The 23,901-nt window shown below is 44.0% G+C and overlaps 1 protein-coding gene across 1 annotated transcript in view; it reads left to right on the top strand.

Moving 5' to 3' along the window:
- Positions 1–23,901, top strand: part of LOC126151719 (Down syndrome cell adhesion molecule-like protein Dscam2) — a 179,371-nt gene that overhangs the window by 73,106 nt on the left and 82,364 nt on the right. Inside the window, exon 7 of the mRNA XM_049915963.1 lies at positions 18,890–19,065. Within this exon, the coding sequence (XP_049771920.1) occupies positions 18,890–19,065 (176 nt within the window). The remainder of the gene's footprint in view (positions 1–18,889; positions 19,066–23,901) is intronic.

Below are 23,901 nucleotides of genomic sequence, written 5' to 3'. Positions count from 1 at the left end.
ACCAGTACCTCGTCTCCTACCTTCCAAACTTCACAGAAGCTCTCCTGCGAACCTAGCAGAACTAGCACTCCTGTAGAAAGGATATTGCGGAGACATGGCTTAGCCACAGCCTGGGGGATGTTTCTAGAGTGAAATTTTCACTCTGCAGCGGAGTGTGCGCTGACATGAAACTTCCTGGCAGGAGAGCTTCTGTGAAGTTTGGAAGGTAGGAAACGAGGTACGGGCAGAATTAAAGCTGTGAGGACGGGGCGTGAGTCGGTAGAGCACTTGCCCGCGAAAGGCAAAGGTCCCGAGTTCGAGTCTCGGTCCGGCACACAGTTTTAATCTTCCAGGAAGTTTCAGCATTAGTAGTGTCCTGCTTGGTACAGCCATTTCACTTAAATATCTGGCGGGAACATAGTAAAGCGTATGAAACGGAACGAGCATGTGAGATTGGTACAGGGCAGGCGAACGTTCAACTTAGGTTTACCAGGACAGTATTAGGAAGTGTGGTTCAAATGGTTCAAATGGCTCTAAGCACTATGGAACTCAACTGCTGAGGTCATTAGTCCCCTAGAACTTAGAACTAGTTAAACCTAACTAACCTAAGGGCATCACAAACATCCATGCCCGAGGCAGGATTCGAACCTGCGACCGTAGCGGTCTTGCGGTTCCAGACTGCAGCGCCTTTAACCGCACGGCCACTTCGGCCGGCTGAAGTGTGGTTCATTTGTTATGGAGATGGTGTATACGACACTAGTGCGACCCATTCTTGGGTACTACTCGACAGTTTGGTATCCGGATATAAGAGTGGCTCGAAGATTTGTTAAGAAACAGAAACCAATACTTGCTCCTAGACGGCAAGTGTTCATCAGAGGTAAGGGTATCGTCAGGAGTGCAATTCAGAGACCGGCTGCCAGATTTGTTACCAGTAGGTTCGATCATCACGCAGTTATTTGGGAGATACTTCGACAACTCGAATAGGGCTCTCTGGAGAGAAGCCGAAGTTCTTTCCAAGGAACATCACTGAGAAAATTCAAATAACAGACATTTGAAAGTGACTACAAAACTATTCCACTGCCACCGATGTACAGTTCGCCTAAGGACCACGAAGGTAAGAGAAGAGAAATTAGGGCCCGTACGGAGACAAACAGAAAGTCGTTTTTCCCCTCGTTCTGTTTACGAGTGTAACAGGAAAGGAAATGTGTGGTAGTGGTACAGGATGCCCGCCGCCACACACCGCGCGGTGGCCAGCGGAGAGTAGACATAGATGCGCTTCAGGAGATGTGTGGCCACGTTTTAATGCAGTGCCCTTTTCCTAACTGTCGGTTAGGAGGGGATATAAGGCGCCTGCGCGCCCTCAGAGGATCAGTTCGTCAGAGCACCTGACGATGGCGACATGTATTGTCACCGAAATATTGTGCCCACTCGACACTATGATCCGGCAGCACAACCGGGGGTGGGCGATTACCGTCAGAAGAGTCTGTTCACAGTGAACGTGAGTACAGAACAACTGTATTGTCAGTTCCACTAGAAAGTGCACGCCATAATTTTAAATGTAACGCCCGGAGCGAAATCACTGGTAGTGGTCTTGAATCTGTAGTCAATGCGCTTTTCCACAATGTTAGACAAACAGTGTGAGAGTTAAATGCTTTTTACCGGTTGCAATTTCAGCTATTTGCGCTTATTTACAGCTAATTTAAACGCTAAAAAAAGGTAGATTATTTATCACAAATGTCTTCTAAAGTCCGTTAAGAAGCTATTTGGTTCGAACGAGGCAAACTGGGTGCTTCAAGAGTATAATGATCCGAAACATCGCAGCCGTATCTGTACAGCGCGGAAACAAGACAATGGGATGTCCTCGATGGATTGGTCCGCAGTGTCTCCGGATGCAAATCCGATCGCAAATGTTTGGTCGTATATTAAGATGAACCTTAAAGAAAATCCAATATATACGTTGAAGCAGCTGTCATATATAAAATCAGGACTATATGGAGACCGTTCCCGAAAGAATGTGCAGAAAATCTCGTGAAAAGCATTCCAAACAGGCGCCATGCTGTAATCGATAACGGCGAAGATTGGATTAACTATTAGGTAACTGTGCAATTAGAAATAACACGCATTTTCATGTAAACATATATTTATAACTGTGTCTTTCATTTCATACCGATAACGGCGTATACTTCCTTGTAAAACAGACTGTAGAACAGTATTTATGTCATTTACAGACTAATAATTATAACTATTACAAGTCGTACGTTATTAGGTCGGTTAGTACCTCCAAATACGTCTGGAAAGAGCAGGTCATTATTGCTTATTTTTCCCTGGGCAGCAGGTCAGATGTTGAAATGTGGACGTATGGATGCAAAAGGTTAGTCTATACTAACAGTCATAGTCCTCTTAGTGCTGCAGCTACGACCATGCAGAAAACATCAGATCGTAATGTTTGTGACGCCTTTATCGGAAGAGAAAGCATTGATCACGCTGATGTTTGTACGCATTAAGTTACTACACGTAAAAACATGTGCACAATACCCGTCACACCTTGTATATATTGTATATAAAGGACTTTGGTCCGTCCGATTATTTATGCACATATCGCTGTTCGCTATGGATTCTCCACAAATTGACCGATGACTATGAATAGTTTTGCGTCATTTTCTCTAAATAAATGCTCAAAAAATTGATCGGGGAAATGCAAAATCGGTATACAACATCATAACAAACAATTGATATTTTCGTACGAGCCGACAACTAAGCGGGAATCAACTGTTTGTGTTCTCCAAGATGAAGCAAAACCTATAAAAATCCTTTGTTCACAAGGTATTTCCAAGGAAATACACATTCGTATCCTCGGTTACACTACACATCTCGCTACTATCGCGTTAGATGATCTAAGAACAGTTAAAAGGAAGGAAGGGACGGGATATTGGGTTTAATGTCCCGTCGACATGGAGGTCATTAGAGAGGGAGTACAAGCTCGGATTAAGGAAAGAAATCAGCCGTGCCCTTTCAAAGGAACTATCCCTGCAATTGCCTGGAGTGATTTATGGAAACCACAGAATACCTAAATCTGGATGGCCGGATGTGGATTTGAACCGTCGTCCTTCCGAATGAGAGTCCAATTTGCTAACCATTGCGCCCCCCCGCTCAGTGTAAGGACAGTTAAGACTGTACGACAAAGAAGAAGACGTTTACCATAAGTCACCGATGAAATGAAAATAAACATCTAAAAACGTTGAACCATTCTTCGTCGTGACCGTTCTGTAATAAAACACTTAAAAGAATTCACTATTTGCAGAATGTAAACTTTCATAGCCTAGAAATAATACCGCGCTGTTATGCCGTGAACGAATAAATTTCTTGGAGAAATTCAGTATTTCCTCGCTACCTGTGGAGGACATCTTCAAGGCTTGTTGTTGCTTCTAAGAACACCTGAATTCCCACTTCGATTGTTAGTGGTGAGTCAGCATATATAGCAGAACTCCATAGCTACAGCCCTCGTTGAAAATATGCTCCGAAGACGGGGAAGAAACATTATACACACATAAAAAAAAAGTTTTTCATCACCCCTATTCCCAGAACTCCTGTAGGTAAACGTCGACTGTGCATATTATATTACAAACACAGTCCCTTTGACTGTTCAGAGATGTATCTAAACCCGCCCAAAGACGTAAACAACCATGCATGAGCAGCGCCCATTAGACGCAGAGCGTCCGACAGCCGATCAGTTACAGTCATTTCACCAGGGAGGAGGTACACGGCAATTGTTGTCTGCAGTTCAAACACGCCTAGACGGTGAATACCGCGGTTCGATCGCGTCCACATTGTTACTATGTGCCAGGAAGGGCTCTCAACAAGGGAAGGGTCCAGGCGTCTCGGAGTGAACCAAAGCGATGTTGTTCGGACATGGAGTAGATACAGAGAGACAGCAACTGTTGATGAAATTCTTCACTGAGGCCGCCCAAGGGCTACTACTGCAGTGGATGACCGCTACCTACGGATTATGGCTCGGGGGAAACCTGACAGCAACGCCACCATGTTGAACAATGCTTTTCGTGCAGCCACAGGACGTCGTGTTACGACTCAAACTGTGCGCAATAGGCTGCATGATGTGCAACTTCACTCTCGACGTCCATGGCGATGGCCGACTCCTCCGTTGTGGGAATGGCAGCATGCACACGCCATCTGTTGTGCAATATTTTTCATACGACTTTAAAGAAACTAACTTAATAACGAAGTTCCGGTTGCGACGGAAACATGAAACAGCGTGTTATCAACCAACTGAGGGCAAGATAGGTCAATGGCTTATGACAAAGTTCATTATCGGTTTAAATACAAACGTGTAATTCCTTCACATCCTTCCACTGGAAGACATATGGGCTCCAGCATTAGAATTTAACCGATCTGTGGAAGACTACACTGTTGACTAGGCTGTTGATGGAAAATTTCTGGAAACAGTAAACAAAAAAATAGTAGGAAAAGCATATGCCAGACAGATTCATAGGAAAACAGTAAACAAAAAAATAGTAGGAAAAGCATATGCCAGACAGATTTATAGGAAAAATTTCAACGAAATTAATTCATACACTAAAGATGTAGATTACAGTGCGCTTGTTCGAGAATTCTTGAGTACTGTTCATCAAAAAGGGAAACTTAATAGTTGGGACTGATAGAAGAGATGGAGGTCCAACGACGAGCAGCGCGTTTCGTCCCGAGACCTTTTTGTCGACGCGAGAGCGTTGCAGTAATAACAAGAAAATTCGACAAATTAGATGTAATTCAGAAGCTTACCGAAAATCATTCTTCCCATGCGCCATTCACAAATGGAACACAGAACGTAGGATCAGTTTGTGATAATACACTCCTGGAAATGGAAAAAAGAACACATTGACACCGGTGTGTCAAACCCACCATACTTGCTCCGGACACTGCGAGAGGGCTGTACAAGCAATGATCACACGCACGGCACAGCGGACACACCAGGAACCGCGGTGTTGGCCGTCGAATGGCGCTAGCTGCGCAGCATTTGTGCACCGCCGCCGTCAGTGTCAGCCAGTTTGCCGTGGCATACGGAGCTCCATCGCAGTCTTTAACACTGGTAGCATGCCGCGACAGCGTGGACGTGAACCGCATGTGCAATTGACGGACTTTGAGCGAGGGCGTATAGTGGGCATGCGGGAGGCCGGGTGGACGTACCGCCGAATTGCTCAACACGTGGGGCGTGAGGTCTCCACAGTACATCGATGTTGTCGCCAGTGGTCGGCGGAAGGTGCACGTGCCCGTCGACCTGGGACCGGACCGCAGCGACGCACGGATGCACGCCAAGACCGTAGGATCCTACGCAGTGCCGTAGGGGACCGCACCGTCACTTCCCAGCAAATTAGGGACACTGTTGCTCTTGGGGTATCGGCGAGGACCATTCGCAACCGTCTCCATGAAGCTAGGCTACGGTCCCGCACACCGTTAGGCCGTCTTCCGCTCACGCCCCAACATCGTGCAGCCCGCCTCCAGTGGTGTCGCGACAGGCGTGAATGGAGGGACGAATGGAGACGTGTCGTCTTCAGCGATGAGAGTCGCTTCTGCCTTGGTGCCAATGATGGTCGTATGCGTGTTTGGCGCCGTGCAGGTGAGCGCCACAATCAGGACTGCATACGACCGAGGCACACAGGGCCAACACCCGGCATCATGGTGTGGGGAGCGATCTCCTACACTGGCCGTACACCACTGGTGATCGTCGAGGGGACACTGAATAGTGCACAGTACATCCAAACCGTCATCTAACCCATCGTTCTACCATTCCTAGACCGGCAAGGGAACTTGCTGTTCCAACAGGACAATGCACGTCCGCATGTATCCCGTGCCACCCAACGTGCTCTAGAAGGTGTAAGTCAACTACCCTGGCCAGCAAGATCTCCGGATCTGTCCCCCATTGAGCATGTTTGGGACTGGATGAAGCGTCGTCTCACGCGGTCTGCACGTCCAGCACGAACGCTGGTCCAACTGAGGCGCCAGGTGGAAATGGCATGGCAAGCCGTTCCACAGGACTACATCCAGCATCTCTACGATCGTCTCCATGGGAGAATAGCAGCCTGCATTGCTGCGAAAGGTGGATATACACTGTACTAGTGCCGACATTGTGCATGCTCTGTTGCCTGTGTCTATGTGCCTGTGGTTCTGTCAGTGTGATCATGTGATGTATCTGACCCCAGGAATGTGTCAATAAAGTTTCCCCTTCCTGGGACAATGAATTCACGGTGTTCTTATTTCAATTTCCAGGAGTGTATATGTAGATGCAGATGTGGACTTGGGACCAAATAAGGCAGGACGGATAGATGACATTCCTTCGGAGTTTCTAAAATCGTTTGGGGAAGTGACAACCAAACGACTATTCTAGCTTATGTGTAGAACGTATGCGACCTGACACATACCATCAGACTTCCCCCAAAATATCATCCACATAATTCTGAAGATAGTGAGAGTAGAAAAATGCATGAACTATCGTGTATCCTGCTGGATAAGAATGTTTTTCATATGAAGCATATGGCAAAACTTCTCCTAAGCCGTGCACGGCTCGTGTTCAGGCCATTTATTGTCATCTTCTATTACCGTACTGCCGCCTCGTTTCCTTAATGCATTTACTGGCGTCACTAACTTCCTGCCTTACTTGTCCGTGAGCGGCAGAAGCAGCGCGTATCGGTAAGTGCACTGTCGTACCATCCCTGGAGCGACCGATAGTATTTCCGGGTCGTCGTGTGTCTGGCAGTCAGTTGGAGACGAGCCAGCAGTGCAGTCGGGGACGAAGCGCCGGTGAGGCGCGGACAGCCAGTGCTCGCCCACCGCTGGATACACACACGTGAACTGACGGACGGAGGGAGGTTGGTGTGGGACGGCCGTTGGTTGGTCGTCTCATCGGCCGACGTACATTTGGTCCTTTCACCTTTTCCTGGCCTGGGCAATTGATCGGTCGGAGTGGAGCACCGACGAAATCTCCGCGGCGCGTAGTTCGGTCGAGGCCGCTGGCGGCGTCCACGCGCGGTCGGAGTGTGTGGTGCTGTTCCCATTGCTACGAGGTCCGTGGCTCACCGATCCTGGACACGAAAGTTGAGTTTTGACTTAATCTACCAGCCAGTAACTACTGTCAACATTGTGTCGTTTGGATTTCGTTGTCGGCTGTTGGGACATTCCCGCGAGCAACAATGTGTGTTTTCACGTTGGCAAATTTTAGCCACCCTCCGGTGGAGTTTAACTTTCTTCGTTATTTTGAATTGAAGTGCACCAGCGGAATCTTCTGCCTTGTGGCCGTTAACGTTCCGGTTACCTGCCCTGGCCGTTGACGTAAATTTAGGCAGTGTATATTCCTCATTGTGTTGTCGCTGTCCAGCACGGTGTCTAGTTTGAGAGCTCAATGCATAATTGGTTGTGGATGCCAATACCTTGTATGTTGTTCCATTGAACTCCCTGTTGTGTGAGGAGTTACCTTGTCGGTGGATCCGTTGACCGTCTGTCGGTTGGGTTGTCACCGGATCGAGAATGGTTGGGCCGACTCCCTCTCTCACCTAGCGAGCGTTAGTGTTTGAATTCCGGGCCAACTCTCGGAAACTTCTGAGCACAGTTGAAAGTTCTGTCTTTTCTTATTTGTTCTTGTTGTTCGCATTTGTATGGCTTCCAGCCGATCTTTAAATTAAGGTTGTTTTGCCCTTAAGGCGCGAGATTGTTTGGGCCTAACTTAAAGAACTGTTTTAAGGTATGGCCTTTGGCCTTTTAAAAATTTGTTTTTGTTTGAGACTTAAGAGATTGGCCTTCGGCCAATTTTTTTTTAAATTGATGTTATTTTGCTGTTAAGGTGTGAGTTTGTTTGGGCCTTCAGCCTAATTGAAAGAACTGATTTAAGATAAGTCCTTCTGCCTTTCAAATTTCTGATTTTGGTTTGAGTTTTAAGTTATTGGCTTTCAGCCGATTTTAAACTGAAGTGGTATTGCCCTTAAGCCGTCATACTGTATGGCGTATTCAGCCGGTTATTAAGTTCCAAAAATTAATGCTGATTTTTTAAAATTTTTCTTGGCTCTTGTAATGTTTGCTCAAATAAATAGAGTTGTGTGTTCGAGTGTAACTGACAGCCGCTTATTTTGGCCCCTTTCCACAATTTAAACTTTCTGTCGTGCAGTTTTAGCAGGGCATCTCATCTCTCTTCTTTGCATGCTATCATTTGTCAAAAACTTGTTTCGGTATCTCAGGGTACTTAAAGATACAAGGCATGTTATGAATATTTCACTCTCGATGTATTGTTTGTGCACATGGGAGGAAGTCATTGCGCTACATACAGTCAATTTTATCGAGGCTGGAGACAGGTATAGGTCTCCTAATTTTCTATAACAGTTTAGTATGTTAGCTACATTTTATACCCTGCAAAATGACCAAACGTGCACGAAATGTAATCTCTTAACGACGCCTATTTTTCTTTGCAAAGTATTCAAATTTTGGATGCCATTAACGAAACGACAGGTAGTTCACCACGACTGAGGCGCTAAGAAGCGAAGAAATCAACCATTTCTACCGAAAAGTTTCTTTAAAATCGTTTTACCGGTATTGCAGAGCAGCTGGAATGCGCTTGACATTCTACTTCTAATTTTACTGCCTCACCTTTCTGGCGGTTAACCAGCAATCTTTGTATGCACATGTTTGGGCTTGGCGGCGCAGGGATTCGGCACTCAAAAGGATAACCCGCCACAGGTCGCTGACACAGTTGAAAGTCCGATGGATGAAAGAAGGGAGAAAATAAGGGGACGTCTACTGTGGCTAACGTGCCAATACTCAGTATTGTCCGCGAAAATAACAGCCAAAATTTTGACACTCGTTCATCAAAACGCGCGCCGGTTTAAGCTAAGTGAGGTGACAGGGAAGTGCCTAGGAGCATAGTTTGAACTTTTGCATCCGATATTCAGATTAGTTTTCAAAGGACTCTTTTCTTTTGTTGTCGTGGAAGTTTTGGAAATAATTATTGTTGAAAGAAATTTTATCATTATAAATCGTATGTAATCTTACATAGTTAACCGTAATTAAATTTTGGATGCATATAAATTCAAGTATTTTAGTTTTTGCTTCGATTTTTACTTCTATATTTCCGGAGAACCAATGTAATCCCCAGGGTGATAACTATCATTAGAACATTCAAAGAATAAGAATTTGGAACAGAGTAACGTGCGAAGGCACATATGCGCCACTCGCATTTTTTAAAGTGAATATGGTTAGGAGAGGCAACCTCGTTAACATTGCCGGAAGTGACGATAATTTCGATATCAGTAGGCATTCTAGCGAGATCCCCTCCTGGAAATGCAGAATCTGTAATAGAAATAATTTGATAGAGGAGCAGGAGCGTAATATCTGCGCTATTCAGGTGCAGTTACAACATGCAAAGGAGGAACTAGATAGGTTGAGGAGGGTGAAGGGTGGTGGGGAATGGGAACTGGCAGTTGGCAAGAAGGCCGCTAGGAGGAGGAGGTATCCAGACAGTTTTACTTTGCGTATATGCAATAGATTTGACCAACTGTCAGAGTTGAATGGAGAGGAGCCTCTTGTAGCTGTAGCTACAGGGAACATGCAGCAGTCCTCATCAGTTAGGAAAGTCTAACAGAAGGAAGAGGGTTCGACTGCCAGGTAGTTCGCACAGTAGAGGTGTGGGCCCGCAGTTGCAGGAAGTGTTGCGGAGTGAATATCAGGGCACCAGCATTGTGAATCCTAGTGCAGGGTTGGCTCAGGTGACTGACAGCATAGGGGAGTTATTAGGAATTTTATGAAGGAGAATCAGGTAATGATAGTGGTTGGAGCAGGGAACAGTCTTGATAGGGGCGGAGAATATGATGAAACGGGTGACCTGGTAAAGACAGCTACTCAAACTTGAGTCCATACACGTATCACAGCACAGCACTGAACAGATATTTGATTGATGTGCAGGGGCAGTTGAACTTAGTGAAACTAAACTTCTAATTGTTGTTGTTTATAGGTCCACTAACTCTGACTTCAGAGCATTTCTGCTCTAGCTAGAGAGGGTTCTTGATCCACATTGTAGGAAGTACCAGAAATTGGTTATATGTGATGATTTCAATATAAGTTTTGCATATGATGTGCAACAAAAAGGATTTTGGTAGCTCTCCCAAACTCACATGATCTGATGCAGACTATGTTTCTTCCAACTAGGTTGCAGGGGAACAGTAGCACAGCCATAGACAATATCTTTATTTGTTCTTCATTACTATATAGGCATTCCGTTAGTAAAAAGGGCTTTTCAGACAATGATGCACAAAGTCTAACACTAAAAGGCTTTTATACTCAAACAAATGACTGATGTAATTACAAACAATGTAGGAAAGTTAATCCAACAGGAATAGACAGTTTTTTAAACCTTGTCAAGGAAAAAGAGTGGCAGGACGTTTATACTGGCGATAACATAGATGATAAATATAATGCTTTCCTTAACACATTTCTCATATCCTTTGAGAGTTGCTTTCCACTAGAACCTCCTAAACGGGATACTAGAAGTAAAAGGCAGCCTGGGTGACTGACTAGTGGGATAAGGATATCATGTAGAACAAAGTGGGAATTATATCAAAATGTTAGAAGTAGTCACAATCAAGCCACAGCAGCCCATTACAAACAGTATTGTAAGCTGCTTAAAATGTTATTAGGAAGGCAAAGAGTATGTGGTATGCAAATAGAATAGCTATTTGGCAGCATAAAATTAAAACCATATGGTCAATTGTGAAGGAAGTGTCTGGTCAGCAGCACTAGGTCGCCGATGTAAAGTCAGTTCGTAGTAAAAATATTTCTGTTACTGATAAATCAGATATATGTACAGTGTTTAATAATCATTTTCTGAACATTGATGGTGAAATAAATTTTAGTTGCCACAGGCAATCATATAACTTTCTTGGCAAATGCCTTTCCGAGATTGATGTCTGAAATACTCCTCCGTGATACAGGCAAGGAGGAGATGGAGTCAGTAATTACATCACTGAAGACTAAGGATTCTGATGGTTATGATGAAGTGTCTAGTAGAATATTAAAGTGCTATGCTGCACATGCTAGCCCTATATTTAGACTTATTTGTAATTTTTCCTTTAGGAATGGTCAGTTTCCTGAACGATTAAATTACTCAGTAGTAAAGCCGCTTTATAAAAAGAGAGAAAGGGATAATGCAGACAATTTTAGACGTATTTCTATGCCATCAGTGGTTGCTAAAGTTATTGAAAATTCTGTGATTTTAAGGGTAACTGATCATTTTATATCACACGATTTGCTATCAAATGCACAGTGCGGCTTTAGGAGTCTTTTACTGGATGGGTTAAACAAAAGGTTTCGAACGCTAGCCATATGTTTTTATGTAACTAAGGCGTTTGATAGTGTTGATCACAAAACATTGCTCCAGAACTTGGATCAATATAGAACACGCGGAGTAGCTCACTATTGGTTCACCTGTTACTTTAGCAACAGACAGCAAAAGGAGACAGCAAAAGGTCATTATTCACAATGTCGAGAATGGCTGTGATTTGGGGTCTGAGTGGGGTATGATGGCACTAGCTTGGTAGTGAAACATGTTGTGTGCAACATTGGCTCGGTTTCAAATAGTGCAGTTTATGACAGAAGTTCATGGCTAATAGAAAATAAACTAATGTTAACTCACAGTATGACTCAGTTTTCACAGTTTCTAACACACACCGTGCGACCGCTACGGTCGCAGGTTCGAATCCTGCCTCGGGCATGGATGTGTGTGCTGTCCTTAGGTTAGTTAGTTAGGGTTAAGTAGTTCTAAGCTCTAGGGGACTGATGACCTTAGAAGTTAAGTCCTATAGTGCTCAGAGCCATTTTTTCTAACACACAATTCAACAAAACCTGACGTTTTTATTTCACAGAATGGGCATATGATTAGTGAAACTGAACAGTTCAAATTTCTAGGTGTTCAGATAGATAGTAAACTGTCGTGTAAAGCCCACGTTCAGGATTTTGTTCAAGGACTTAATGCTGCCACTTTTACTATTCGAACGGTATCTGAAGTGAGTGACCATTCAACACGAAAATTAGTCAACTTTGCTTATTTACATTCGCTTATGTCGTATGGTGTTACATTTTTGGGTAACTCTTCCCATTCTAAAAGGATATTTTTGGCTCAGAAACGGGCGGTTCGGGCAATAAGTGGTGTAAGTTCACGAACCTCTTGTCGACCCCTGTTCACGAGTCTGAGTATTTTGACATTGGCCTCTCAATATGTATATTCCTTAATGTCATTTCTTGTTAACAATATCAGCTTATTCTCTAAAATAAGTAGCTTTCACTCAGTTAATACTCGGCAGAAATCAAACCTGCATCTGGATCGGACTTAACTCTCGTGCAGAAAGATGTGCAGTATGCTGTTGCATCCATTTTCAATAAGCTGCCACTCGAATTCAAAAATTTTAGCAGTAATCTACGCATTTTCTAACCGAATTTGAAGAGTTTCCTCATGGGTCACTCCTTCTACACCGTCGAAGAGGTTACTTGAAAAACTGAACTTATTCTTATTGTATTGTTGATTGCGCTTATTTAAACTAATGGACTGATATTTTTCGGGTTAATAAACATTTTATTTTTATCTGTTATTACTTTTATGTTGTAATTTCATGTACTGACGCGTTCCACGACCTTGGAGATTTGTTTATCAGTTTAGCCCTACGGAACTTGACGTGTAAATAACAAAAAAAGCCCGCATCTCGTGGTCGTGCGGTAGCGTTCTCGCTTCCCACGCCCGGGTTCCCGGGTTCGATTCCCGGCGGGGTCAGGGATTTTCGCTGACTCGTGATGGCTGGGTGTTGTGTGCTGTCCTTAGGTTAGTTAGGTTTAAGTAGTTCTAAGTTCTAGGGGACTGATGACCATAGATGTTAAGTCCCATAGTGCTCAGAGCCATTTGAACAATTTTTTTAACAAAAAAAAATAAAACATATCGAAGCATTTCTTTGAAAGCTGGAGCCTCCAATTTGTTATGCATCGTGGCGTGCATTTCAATTGCATCGCTTCTACCTGTGATTTTCCGTCGCAATGCAATACGAATAGGGTGTACCTGTAATCACTGAAAGTAATTCTTCATTTGTCTGTAACAGTATACGTCACAGGGTTGATAGGACGTAAAAATGGATCCGTTTCTGTACATTATTGAATCGTGGCGTGAGCAAAGTTATCTCTTCTTATACAATAGCTGTTTGTCGAAATCGGAATCGACGTGAAAGTCATTTCGCCAAAGTGTATGCCGTTCTTTAAACCCAGCAACGTACACTTTTGCGGACATATGAAGCATTACATTAGGCGCTTACTGAAGTGTCCCATTAGGCGATTACAGAAGTGCTCTATTGTCATCGCACAGCAAAGGAAAATCACAAGTAGATGCGACGCAGCTGAGCTACACGCCTTGGTCCATAATGGTTCGCAGGTTCCAGTTTTTGAGAAAATGTTTCGATGTATGCGGTTTATCGGGAAATTATCGCCAGTTCACGTCGTATTTAGCGACGTTGACGATGTTGCTTTTCGCACTTATATGTACATTAAAAAATATGACTACGGCATATGTGCCTTCCCAAGTTGCTCATGGCGCTATGAATTTTTAAATTTCGATGTTCTTATGATAGATGTCACCCTGGAGAATGGATTCGTTTTCAGATAGTACAAAATCACAAATCGAATCAAAAACTTAAAATACTTGTATTTGTACAGGGTGTTACAGTTAGTTACAAAAAATTAGTTACACAAATTAGTTGTACAAATTAGTTACACAAAATAAATTAGGTATACAAAATTAACCTTTAATTGTGAAAAGGGTAAGTAACTCACCGAAATGTTTAATACAGCACTGAAACCAGTAGACCTACAAGCTGTGCTGCCGTCTAATACTGTTAGTTCCTGGCGATTCTGCTAGGTGGCATCCATGAATGAGTTATTCCAGCCGCCATCACTGAGTCATATAACGGTGCAGAGCCTATGCAGTTTTGTTTATGGTTTCATGAGTCCAAATTCGCAACTACAGTTCAGTGACAATTCAGACTGAATATCGCAATGCATCACATGATAGACAAACTGTTATTAATTGGTACAATCGTTTCACTGAAACTGGCTGTGTATCACACAGAATGCTGGGTCAAAGACAGCCAGCAGTCTCTGACACAGTCAATTATAACTGGCGTATTGTACCTGGACATGCCTGATCGTTCTCTGACGCCTAAATACACTACTGGCCATTAAAATATACGAAAGACCTGATCATTCTTGTTGCTTTTGTTGTTGGTATGTGTAAATACAGTACTTGCCAATAAAATTGCTACACCAAGAAGAAATGCAGATGAAAAACGGGTATTTATTGGACAAATATATTATACTAGAACTGAAATGTGATTACATTTTCACGCAATTTTGGTGCATAGATCCTGAGAAATCACTATCCAGAACAACCACCTCTGGCCGTAATAACGGCCTTGATACGCCTGGGCATTGAGCTCGGATGGCGTGTATAGGTACAGCTGCCCATGCAGCTTCAACAGGATACCACAGTTCATCAAGAGTAGTGACTGGCGTATTGTGACGAGCCATTTGCTCGGCCACCATTTACCAGACGTTTTCAGTTGGTGAGAGTTCTGGAGACTGTGCTGGCCAGGGCAGCAGTCGAACATTTTCTGTATCCAGAAAGGCCCGTACAGGACCTGCAACATGCGGTCGTGCATTATCCTTCTGAAATGTAGGGTTTCGCAGGGATCGAATGAAGGGTAGAGCCACGGGTCGTAACACATCTGAATTGTAACGTCCACTGTTCAAAGTGCCGTCAGTGTGGACAAGAGGTGACCGAGACGTTTAATCAATTGCACCCAATGCCATCACGCCGAGTGATACGCCAGTATCGCGATGACGAATACACGCTTCCAATGTGCGTTCACCGCGATGTCGCCAAACACGGATGCGACCATCATGATGCTGTAAACAGAACCTGGATTCATCCGATAAAATGACGTTTTGCCATTGGTGAACCCAGGTTCGTCGTTGAGTACACCATCGCAGGCGCTCCTGTCTGTGATGCAGCTTCAAGGGTAATCGCAGCCATGGTGTCCGAGCTGATAGTCCAAGCTTCTGCAATCGTCGTCGAACTGTTCGTGCAGATGGTTCTTGTCTTGCAAGCGTCCCCATCTGTTGACTCAGGGATCGGATAAGATGCCTGTCTCCTCGACTGCTAGTGATACGAGGCCGTTGGGATCCATCACGGCGTTCCGTATTAACCTCCTGAACCCACCGATTCCATACTTTGCTATCAGTCATTGGATCTCGACCAACAATGTCGCGATACGATAAACCGCAATCGCGATAGGCTGCAAATCGACCTTTATCAAAGTCCTCGTTACACGAGGCATCACAAGAACGTTTCACCAGGCAACGCCGGTCATCTGCTGCTTGTGTATGAGAAATCTGTTGGAAACTTTGCTCATGTCAGCACGTTGTAAGTGTCGCCAACCTTGTGTTAATGCTTTGAAAAGCTAATCATTTGCATATCACAGCATCTTCCTCCTGTCGGTTAAATTTCGCGTCCGTAGCACGTCATCTTCGTGGTGTAGCAATTTTAATGGCCAGTAGTGTACAAATCGTATGTGCACAGAATTTATTTTCAAGCAAGTTGGCGCGTCAGCCCAGTGTCATCGTCAAGATGTCGCGTATCTACTAAGGGGTATACCGACTTGGGTCGGTGGTAGTGGAACATCCTGACCACCACGACCACCTGTTGTAACCCCAATGGACTTCTGCGTACGGGGGTGCATTACAGAGAAAGTGTTTATTCCTCCGTTTCCAGGAAACGTCGACGGGCTGCGACAATCGATAACACAAGCAGCTGCAACCAACCATTCATCAAGACTTGCTTCACAGGAGAATGATTGCATTTGGGACATTTCCGTGGTAGAGAAGGTAGCCGGACTGAGCATTTGTAAATAAAACTTGAATGTATACTGCATTCAGTGCTGTATTAAACATTTCTGAAAATTATTTACCATTATCACATTTAAAGGTCCGTATCGTATAGCTAATTTATTGACACCCTCTACGTTCACCATTTACAATTACTGTTAATTGTATAAGATGGCATGAGATTTGAAACGATAAAATGTTCATTTCTTTTGTTAGTTTTGATAACACATACTTCCATGACAACAACAGAAAAAGAAAAGACTTGAGTCTGGATTGAAACATACGGCGCAAAAATTTGAAACTATATTACTGACCATCAATATTGCTACACCACGAAGATGACGTGCTACAGACGTGAAATTTAACCGACAAAAAGAAGATGCTGTGATGTGCAAATGATTAGCTTTTCCGAGCATTCACACAAGGTTGGCGCCGGTGGCGAAACCTACAACGTGCTGACGTGAGGAAAGTTTCCAACCGATTTCTCATGCACAAACAGCAGCTGACCGGCGTTGCCTGGTGAAACGTTGTTGTGATGCCTCGTGTGATGAGGAGAAACGCTACCATCACGTTTCCGACTTTGATAAAGGTCAGATTGTAGCCTGTCGCGATTGCGGTTTTTATTGTATCGCGACATTGCTGCTCGGGTTGGTCGAAATCCGATTACTGTTAGCGGAATATGGAATCGGTGGGTTCAGGAGGGTAATACGGAACGCCGTGATGGATCCCAACGGCCTCGTATCACTAGCTGTCAAGATGACAGGCAACTTATCCGGATGGCTGTAACGGATCGTGCAGCCACGTCTCGATCCTTGACTCAACAGATGGGGACGTTTGAAAGACAAAAACCATCTGCACGAACAGTTCGACGACGTTTGCAGCAGCCTGGACTATCAGTTCGCAGACCATGGCTGCGGTTACCCTTGAAGCTGCATCACAGACAGGAGCGCCTGTGGTGGTGTACTCAACAACGAACCTATGTGTACCAATGGCAAAACGTCATTTTATCGGATGAATCCAGGTTCTGTTTACAGCATCATGATGGTCGCATCCGTGTTTGGCGACATCGTGGTGAACGCACATTGGCAGCGTGTATTCGTTATCGCGATACTGGCGTATCACTCGGCGTGATGGCATTGGGTGCCATTGGTTAAACGTCTCGGTCATCTCTTGTCCGCACTGACGGCACTTTGAACAGTGGACGTTACATTTCAGATGTGTTACGACCCGTGGCTCTACCCTTCATTCGATTTCTGCGAAACTCTACATTTCAGCAGGATAATGCACGACCGCATGTTGCACGTCCTGTACGGGCCTTTCTGGATACAGAAAATGTTCGACTGCTGCCCTGGCCAGCACATTCTCCAGATATATCACCAATTGAAAACGTTTGGTTAGTGGTGGCCAACCAACTGGCTCGTCACAATACGCCAGTCACTACTCTTGATGAACTGTGGTATCGTGTTGAAGCTGCAAGGGCAGCTGTACCTGTACACGCAATCCAACCTCTGTTTGACTCAATGCCCAGGCGTATGAAGGCCGTTATTACGGCCAGAGGTGGTTGTTCTGGGTAGTGATTTCTCAGGATCTATGCACCCAAATTGCGTGAAAATGTAATCACATGTCAGTTCTAGTATAATATATTTGTCCAATGAATTCCCGTTTTTCATCTGCATTTCTCCTTGGTGTAGCAAATTTTTTTGGCAAGTACTGTATTTACACATACCAACAACAAAAGCAACAAGAATGATCAGGTCTTTCGTATATTTTAATGGCCAGTAGTGTATTTAGGCGTCAGAGAATGATCAGGCATGTCCAGGTACAATACGCCAGTTACAACTGACTGTGTCAGAGACTGCTGGCTGTCTCAGACCCAGCATTCTATGTGATACACAGCCAGTTTCAGTGAAACGATTGTACCAATTAATAACAGTTTGTCTTTCGTGTGATGCATTGCGATATTCAGTCTGAATTGTCACTGAACTGTAGTTGCGAATTTGGTCTCATGAAACCATAAACAAAACTGCATAGGCTCTGCACCGTTATATGGCTCAGTGACGGCGGCTGGAATAACTCATTCATGGATGCCACCTACCAGAAACGCCAGGAACTAACAGTATTAGACGGCAGCACAGCTTGTAGGTCTACTGGTTTCACCTCTTGTCCGCACTGACGGCACTCTGAACAGTGGACGTTACATTTCAGATGTGTTACGACCCGTGGCTCTACCCTTCATTCGATTTCCGCGAAACCCTACATTTCAGCAGGATAATGCACGACCGCATGTTGCAGGTCCTGTACGGGCCTTTCTGGATACAGAAAATGTTCGACTACTGCCCTGGCCAGCACATTCTCCAGATATATCATCAATTGAAAACGTTTGGTTAGTGGTGGCCGACCATCTGGCTCGTCACAATACGCCAGTCACTACTCTTGATGAACTGTGGTATCGTGTTGAAGCTGCAAGGGCAGCTGTACCTGTACGCGCAATCCAACCTCTGTTTGACTCAATGCCCAGGTGTATGAAGGCCGTTATTACGGCCAGAGGTGGTTGTTCTGGGTAGTGATTTCTCAGGATCTATGCACCCAAATTGCGTGAAAATGTAATCACATGTCAGTTCTAGTATAATATATTTGTCCAATGAATTCCCGTTTATCATCTGCATTTCTTATTGGTGTAGCAATTTTAATGGCCAGTAGCCACTATTCTCCGAGCTCGCTTGGTTTAACGCCGTGCTCACGTTCTTAAGTGACGCCAAAGCTTTGATTGTGATTCCCTAGCACATGACTGAATGTTCAAAATGGACCCCCATTATTTTCACCCTGTGAAGTTTCGTCTACGTCAGCGAACGACCTATGGCGGGCTACCCTCATCAGACTAGCGGCGGTCGCAGCCTGCAGCGCACAGGGGACAGGTGAGCCATGCTGGATGTGTTGGCGTGTGCAGGTGGTTCCGCAGCCAGGGCGCCTCCAGCCAGCGCGTCGCCCTGGAGGACCGCGTGCGGCAGGTGGGCGGCAGCCTCCTGCTGGCGGCCGCGCTGCTCAGGGACTCGGGCCGCTACGTCTGCGTCGTCAACAACTCGGTGGGCGCCGAGCGCGCCTCCACCTCGCTGCTCGTCACCAGTGAGTACCCCACACGTCGGGTGTCGTCTCACAGTGATTTACGAGACTCTCACAGACACTATCAGTGACTCTCGCATCGGCCGGCCGGAGTGGCCGAGCGGTTAAAGGCGCTACAGTCTGGAACCGCACGACCGCTACGGTCGCAGGTTCGAATCCTGGCTCGGCCATGGATGTGTGTGATGTCCTTAGGTTAGTTAGGTTTAAGTAGTTCTAAGTTCTAGGGGACTTATGACCTAAGATGTTGAGTCCCATAGTGCTCAGAGCCATTTGAACATTTGACTCTCGCATCGCCCGCATCTCGTGGTCGTGTGGTAGCGTTCTCGCTTCCCACGCCCGGGTTCCCGGGTTCGATTCCCGGCGGGGTCAGGGATTTTCTCTGCCTCGTGATGGCTGGGTGTTGTGTGCTGTCCTTAGGTTAGTTAGGTTTAAGTAGTTCTAAGTTCTAGGGGACTGATGACCATAGCTGTTAAGTCCCATAGTGCTCAGAGCCATTTGAACCATTTGACTCTCGCATCAATACTTGATTCATGGACTCAACGTTGGAAGCTTTCATGGGTTAAAGTTCACTTCTTTAAACCTTCTGTTTGAATCAGCTCCGCGAATATTCTGTTGGCAGATACGAAAAGGCATCCGACAAGGTTGCGCACTATCCCCTATTATCTTTAACTTATACACTGAAGACGCGCTGAAAAAAGTAAGGGAAAATTCAAAGACAGGTGTAGTAACTCATGGCCAACGAATAGATATGATAAGATATGCCGATGATATAGCTGTGAAAGTGAAGAAGATCTTGTAGTGCTACTGAATAGAATGGATAAAGTTATGGGGGAAGAATATAATTTGAGAATTAATAAAGGAAAAACAAAAGTAATGGCATGCGACAAAGAAGATCAAGTGAAAGTCCAAGTTCATGTAGGCAATGAACTGTTTGAACAAGTTGATAAATTTACTCACCTGGGCAGTAATATTACCACGGATGGAAGGAGCAAGGCAGAAGTGAGAAGTAGAATTGCTCAAGCAAAGGCTGCTTTTAACAATAAGAAAAACATCTTAACATCTAAGAGCATCAGCCTTGAAATCAGGAAGAGATTTTTGAAATCATATGTGTGGAGTGTGGCATGCTGAGGGTGTGAAACATGGACTCTTGGGACCAGAAGCTAAATTCTTTTGAAATGTGGTGCTATAGACGCATGCTCAAAATAAAATGTATCGACAAGGTCACAAACGAAGTGGTTCCGAAAAGAGCAGGTGAGAAGAGAAGTTTCTGGAGTTTCATTGTTAAAAGAGGAGTGCTATTTACAGGCCATCTATTAAGACGCTAAGGACTCCTGAACACAATCACAGAGGGACATGTCGAGGGAAAAAGACCAAGAGGAAGACCACGGCTGAGGTACATGGATCAAATCGTGAAAGATATAAAGAAATGAAGAGAAAAGCTGAAAGACGCACACAATGGAGACAAGCTGCCATTGTAGCTGTTGCAAACCAATCCTTGGATTGACCACTATAGAAGAAGAAGGAGAAGAAGAAGTCATTATCATCGACCTGTTAAAACTGAATGCAAACTAGAAACTAAATTCAAAAAAATTCGAAAATTGGAAAAATAGGAATCTTACTACTCCCTGTATATAGAAGCATACAAATGTTTTCACACTAATATTATTATTACAGTGCAATGTTGACATCTTATGTTTGTACTGAAGCGCAGTAAATTGGTAAAGACAAGGGCAAATATAAATTTTTAACAGAATATCGTTGTCGCTCCGTACACGTTCGCCAAAAATATGCGACATGAGCTTTTCTCTCACAGTTTCGCACAAGTTCACCTTTTCTTTCATGGACAGAATATAAAACGAAGACTTGATAGCATTTCCTGTTGCTGCTATAATAACTTCTGATGCTAGTGTTCACAGTCAACGCAGATGTTTTAATGAAAGTTATCTTTCCACTGTTGAAAGCAGTGTTTTATTTTTCAATACATGATTGAAATTTTGGTACTTAGGTCATCGCCAGGTGCTTAAAACAGTCCCTTATCGTAAGCCAAAAATATTCGAGACTTACATAACGACCTGGAGTATCTCGATATTCAGCTACCCGTACCTACGGGTTTTATGCAACCTGCGACGTCTTCAGACACCACGTGCCAGTTTCATTTTCTCTCGCACGTTGCGCACAAACTAGTACTCCTATAGCACAAATGAACGGTGCCTATTTGTAGGATATTTAATGTAGTTAAATTTTGTACTGGGATACGTTTTCGGTAAAGGCCGTAGTTTTCGAATTATTCAAGAAAAACCTACAAAATTAGTGCCTTTTTGTGGGATATTTAATGTAGTTAAATTTTGTACTGGGGTACGTTTTCGGTAAAGGCTGTAGTTTTCGAATTATTCAAGAAAAACTTACGATATTGGCCTTCAGACATGTTTGTCTTGAATTACTCCAAAATCATTGCTCACACGGAGACAGTATCCCAGTTCGAAATTTAACTAGATTAAATTTCCTACAAAAATGTCCTGTCCATTTTTTCCTGTAGGACTAAAAGTTTCCGGGTAGCAGGCAAGAGAGTACGAAAATCTCAGACGTGCTTTTTTAAGTCAGTGCAGGTTTCACAAAACCCATAGATAGGTGCATCTGAAAGGAACAGGTTACATTCACAGTGAAGGTGCATTCTGACTAGTACTGCGTTTATCTCAACGGTTAACAATTGATTTTAAATTAGCGTCACTAACCTTGTTTTAACTCTAGTATATGTTACGGTATAGTAATTGAGAGCTCCCTTTAAGCAACACCCAAGGAACTGGTTAATCTAAAAAAACGAGTCAAAATATGCGATAAAATTTATATATCCCTTAAAGGTAACTTTCCGTATCGAACTTTTGTTGAGATTACTATGACAAAACAGATTAGAGAGAAAGAGAGAGGGAGATAGAGAGAGAAATTAAATGGAACAAGAAATGACACCTTCAATATGCACGCTACAGAACATTACACAGCAAGAATTTAATCTATAAGAGCCAATTTAATGCCACTTTTCTTTTTAGCAGCAGCTGCCTCAGTTCGTAAAAAGTAAAAACGTTATCATGAGTTACATACATTCTGACTTCTTAGTTCGCTGGTGGGTTCAAGTGCATTACTCACACCTTGATATTTTTCTGGCAACTCAGGGAGCTGTGGAACAAACACATGAGAGAATAGTGAAAGTCGTCCGTTCGCAAGCAGCCCAGGAAGTGATCGAAATTGAAAAACATAAAACGCAGGCAAGATTAATCACCCTGCTATCAACTACGCGCGTTGAAGTCTTCAGACAATAACGAGAACTGCCATACAAGTGGTCCACATTTCTGGCAAATACTTTGCTCTTTTACTTCGAATATACTTTCTGAAGTGATGTCACCCTTGAAACTCTGCCAAATGTCAAGCGATTATGTCGTATACTGCAGAGATACATAATCTATGAGTAATTCCTACCAATTTTTCCCAGATAACTTTGCTCTTTTACTTCGAATGTACTTTCTGAAGTGATGTCACCCTTGAAACTCTGCCAAATGTCAAGCGATAATGTCGTATACTGCAGAGATACATAATCTATGAGTAATTCCTACCAATTTTTCCAAAATACTAAGAACTGCAGCAAATTTGTCACTATGTCGCCTTTCTTCTCAAACTTGTTTCTTATCAGACCTCATAACACCTGTATTTTACTACATATATCTAGTGATATAGTCAGCCGCAATATATTCTGGCCTATTTCTTTCTCCCACAACTTTTTCAAAGAATTCTTGTACGATCGACATCCATCAGCAAGAAACAATAGCCCGAGGTATCCTCGAAAGAGGACACTCCCAAAGTTTATTCACTGTTGCCCCTATACTCAGTAATTTTCAAAAGTGGAAAATTCTAATGCGTAAAAAATTATAGCAAATAAACTTTCTGTGTCAGTGTTTCGAGTGGAGTTATCTTGCTTACGCTGGCTGCAGAAAGACGGTTGCTTTGCAGAAAAGGACTACACCCTCATTCTATAGCATGACTTCTTGAATGAGTACTGTGTCTATTGCAGACTGAACGTTGACTTAAGTAATCGTTAGAATCCTCGCTTGTGGGTACATTGCTCATTTGATTTTCACATTCAGTCACTAAGTATTCACGGTAAGATGCATTTACAGTTTCCCTTACCTTAATGACACTGTCTGTATACCACAGTGTTTAGGAATTACGATGAAATACCATAACATTATGGCCTCAGCCAACGCCTCATTTAACACCCCTGATGGCGTTGCGGGCGGGCCACAAATGGGGAAAATCCACTGACATAAGCGACTTTGACAAAGGGCAGATTGTTGTGGCCTGGAATGATCATCTCGGGAACGGCGAATCTGGTAGTTCAGAATATGGAAGACGGAGGGCTGCCCGTTCTGGAAACAAGGAGATGTGGTGATCTATGAAAGATGTGATGACACCGTACAACGCTGGTACAGACACAAGTGTTTCCGACCATGCACTATTTAGAGCACATTGTTCCCTACATTTTCCCACGTTAACCAAATGACTGTCCATTACGATTGCTGCGGGCACGGAATCATCGACACGTAGCAACGCAGCGAATTCTACAAAAGACTCTAATGTCAGATAAACAGGTAGTAACACGAGGGTTGCCCAGAAAGTAAGTTCCGATCGCTCGCGATATGGGAACGACTGTGAAAATCCGATGAAGCATTGCACAGATGTGTTCAACAGTGTCTCTGTATGTCTGTCGGTTCCATCACTTCGCTCTTTTCAGTTCTGAACGCATGGTGAGCACATACAGATGCGTAGAAAATAGTGTCTCCCGCCAAGTAT

Source organism: Schistocerca cancellata, chromosome 2 (genome assembly GCF_023864275.1).
Source record: "Schistocerca cancellata isolate TAMUIC-IGC-003103 chromosome 2, iqSchCanc2.1, whole genome shotgun sequence".
In the NCBI taxonomy this organism is placed as follows: domain Eukaryota; kingdom Metazoa; phylum Arthropoda; class Insecta; order Orthoptera; family Acrididae; genus Schistocerca; species Schistocerca cancellata.
This window is presented reverse-complemented; position numbering and strand designations above follow the sequence as displayed.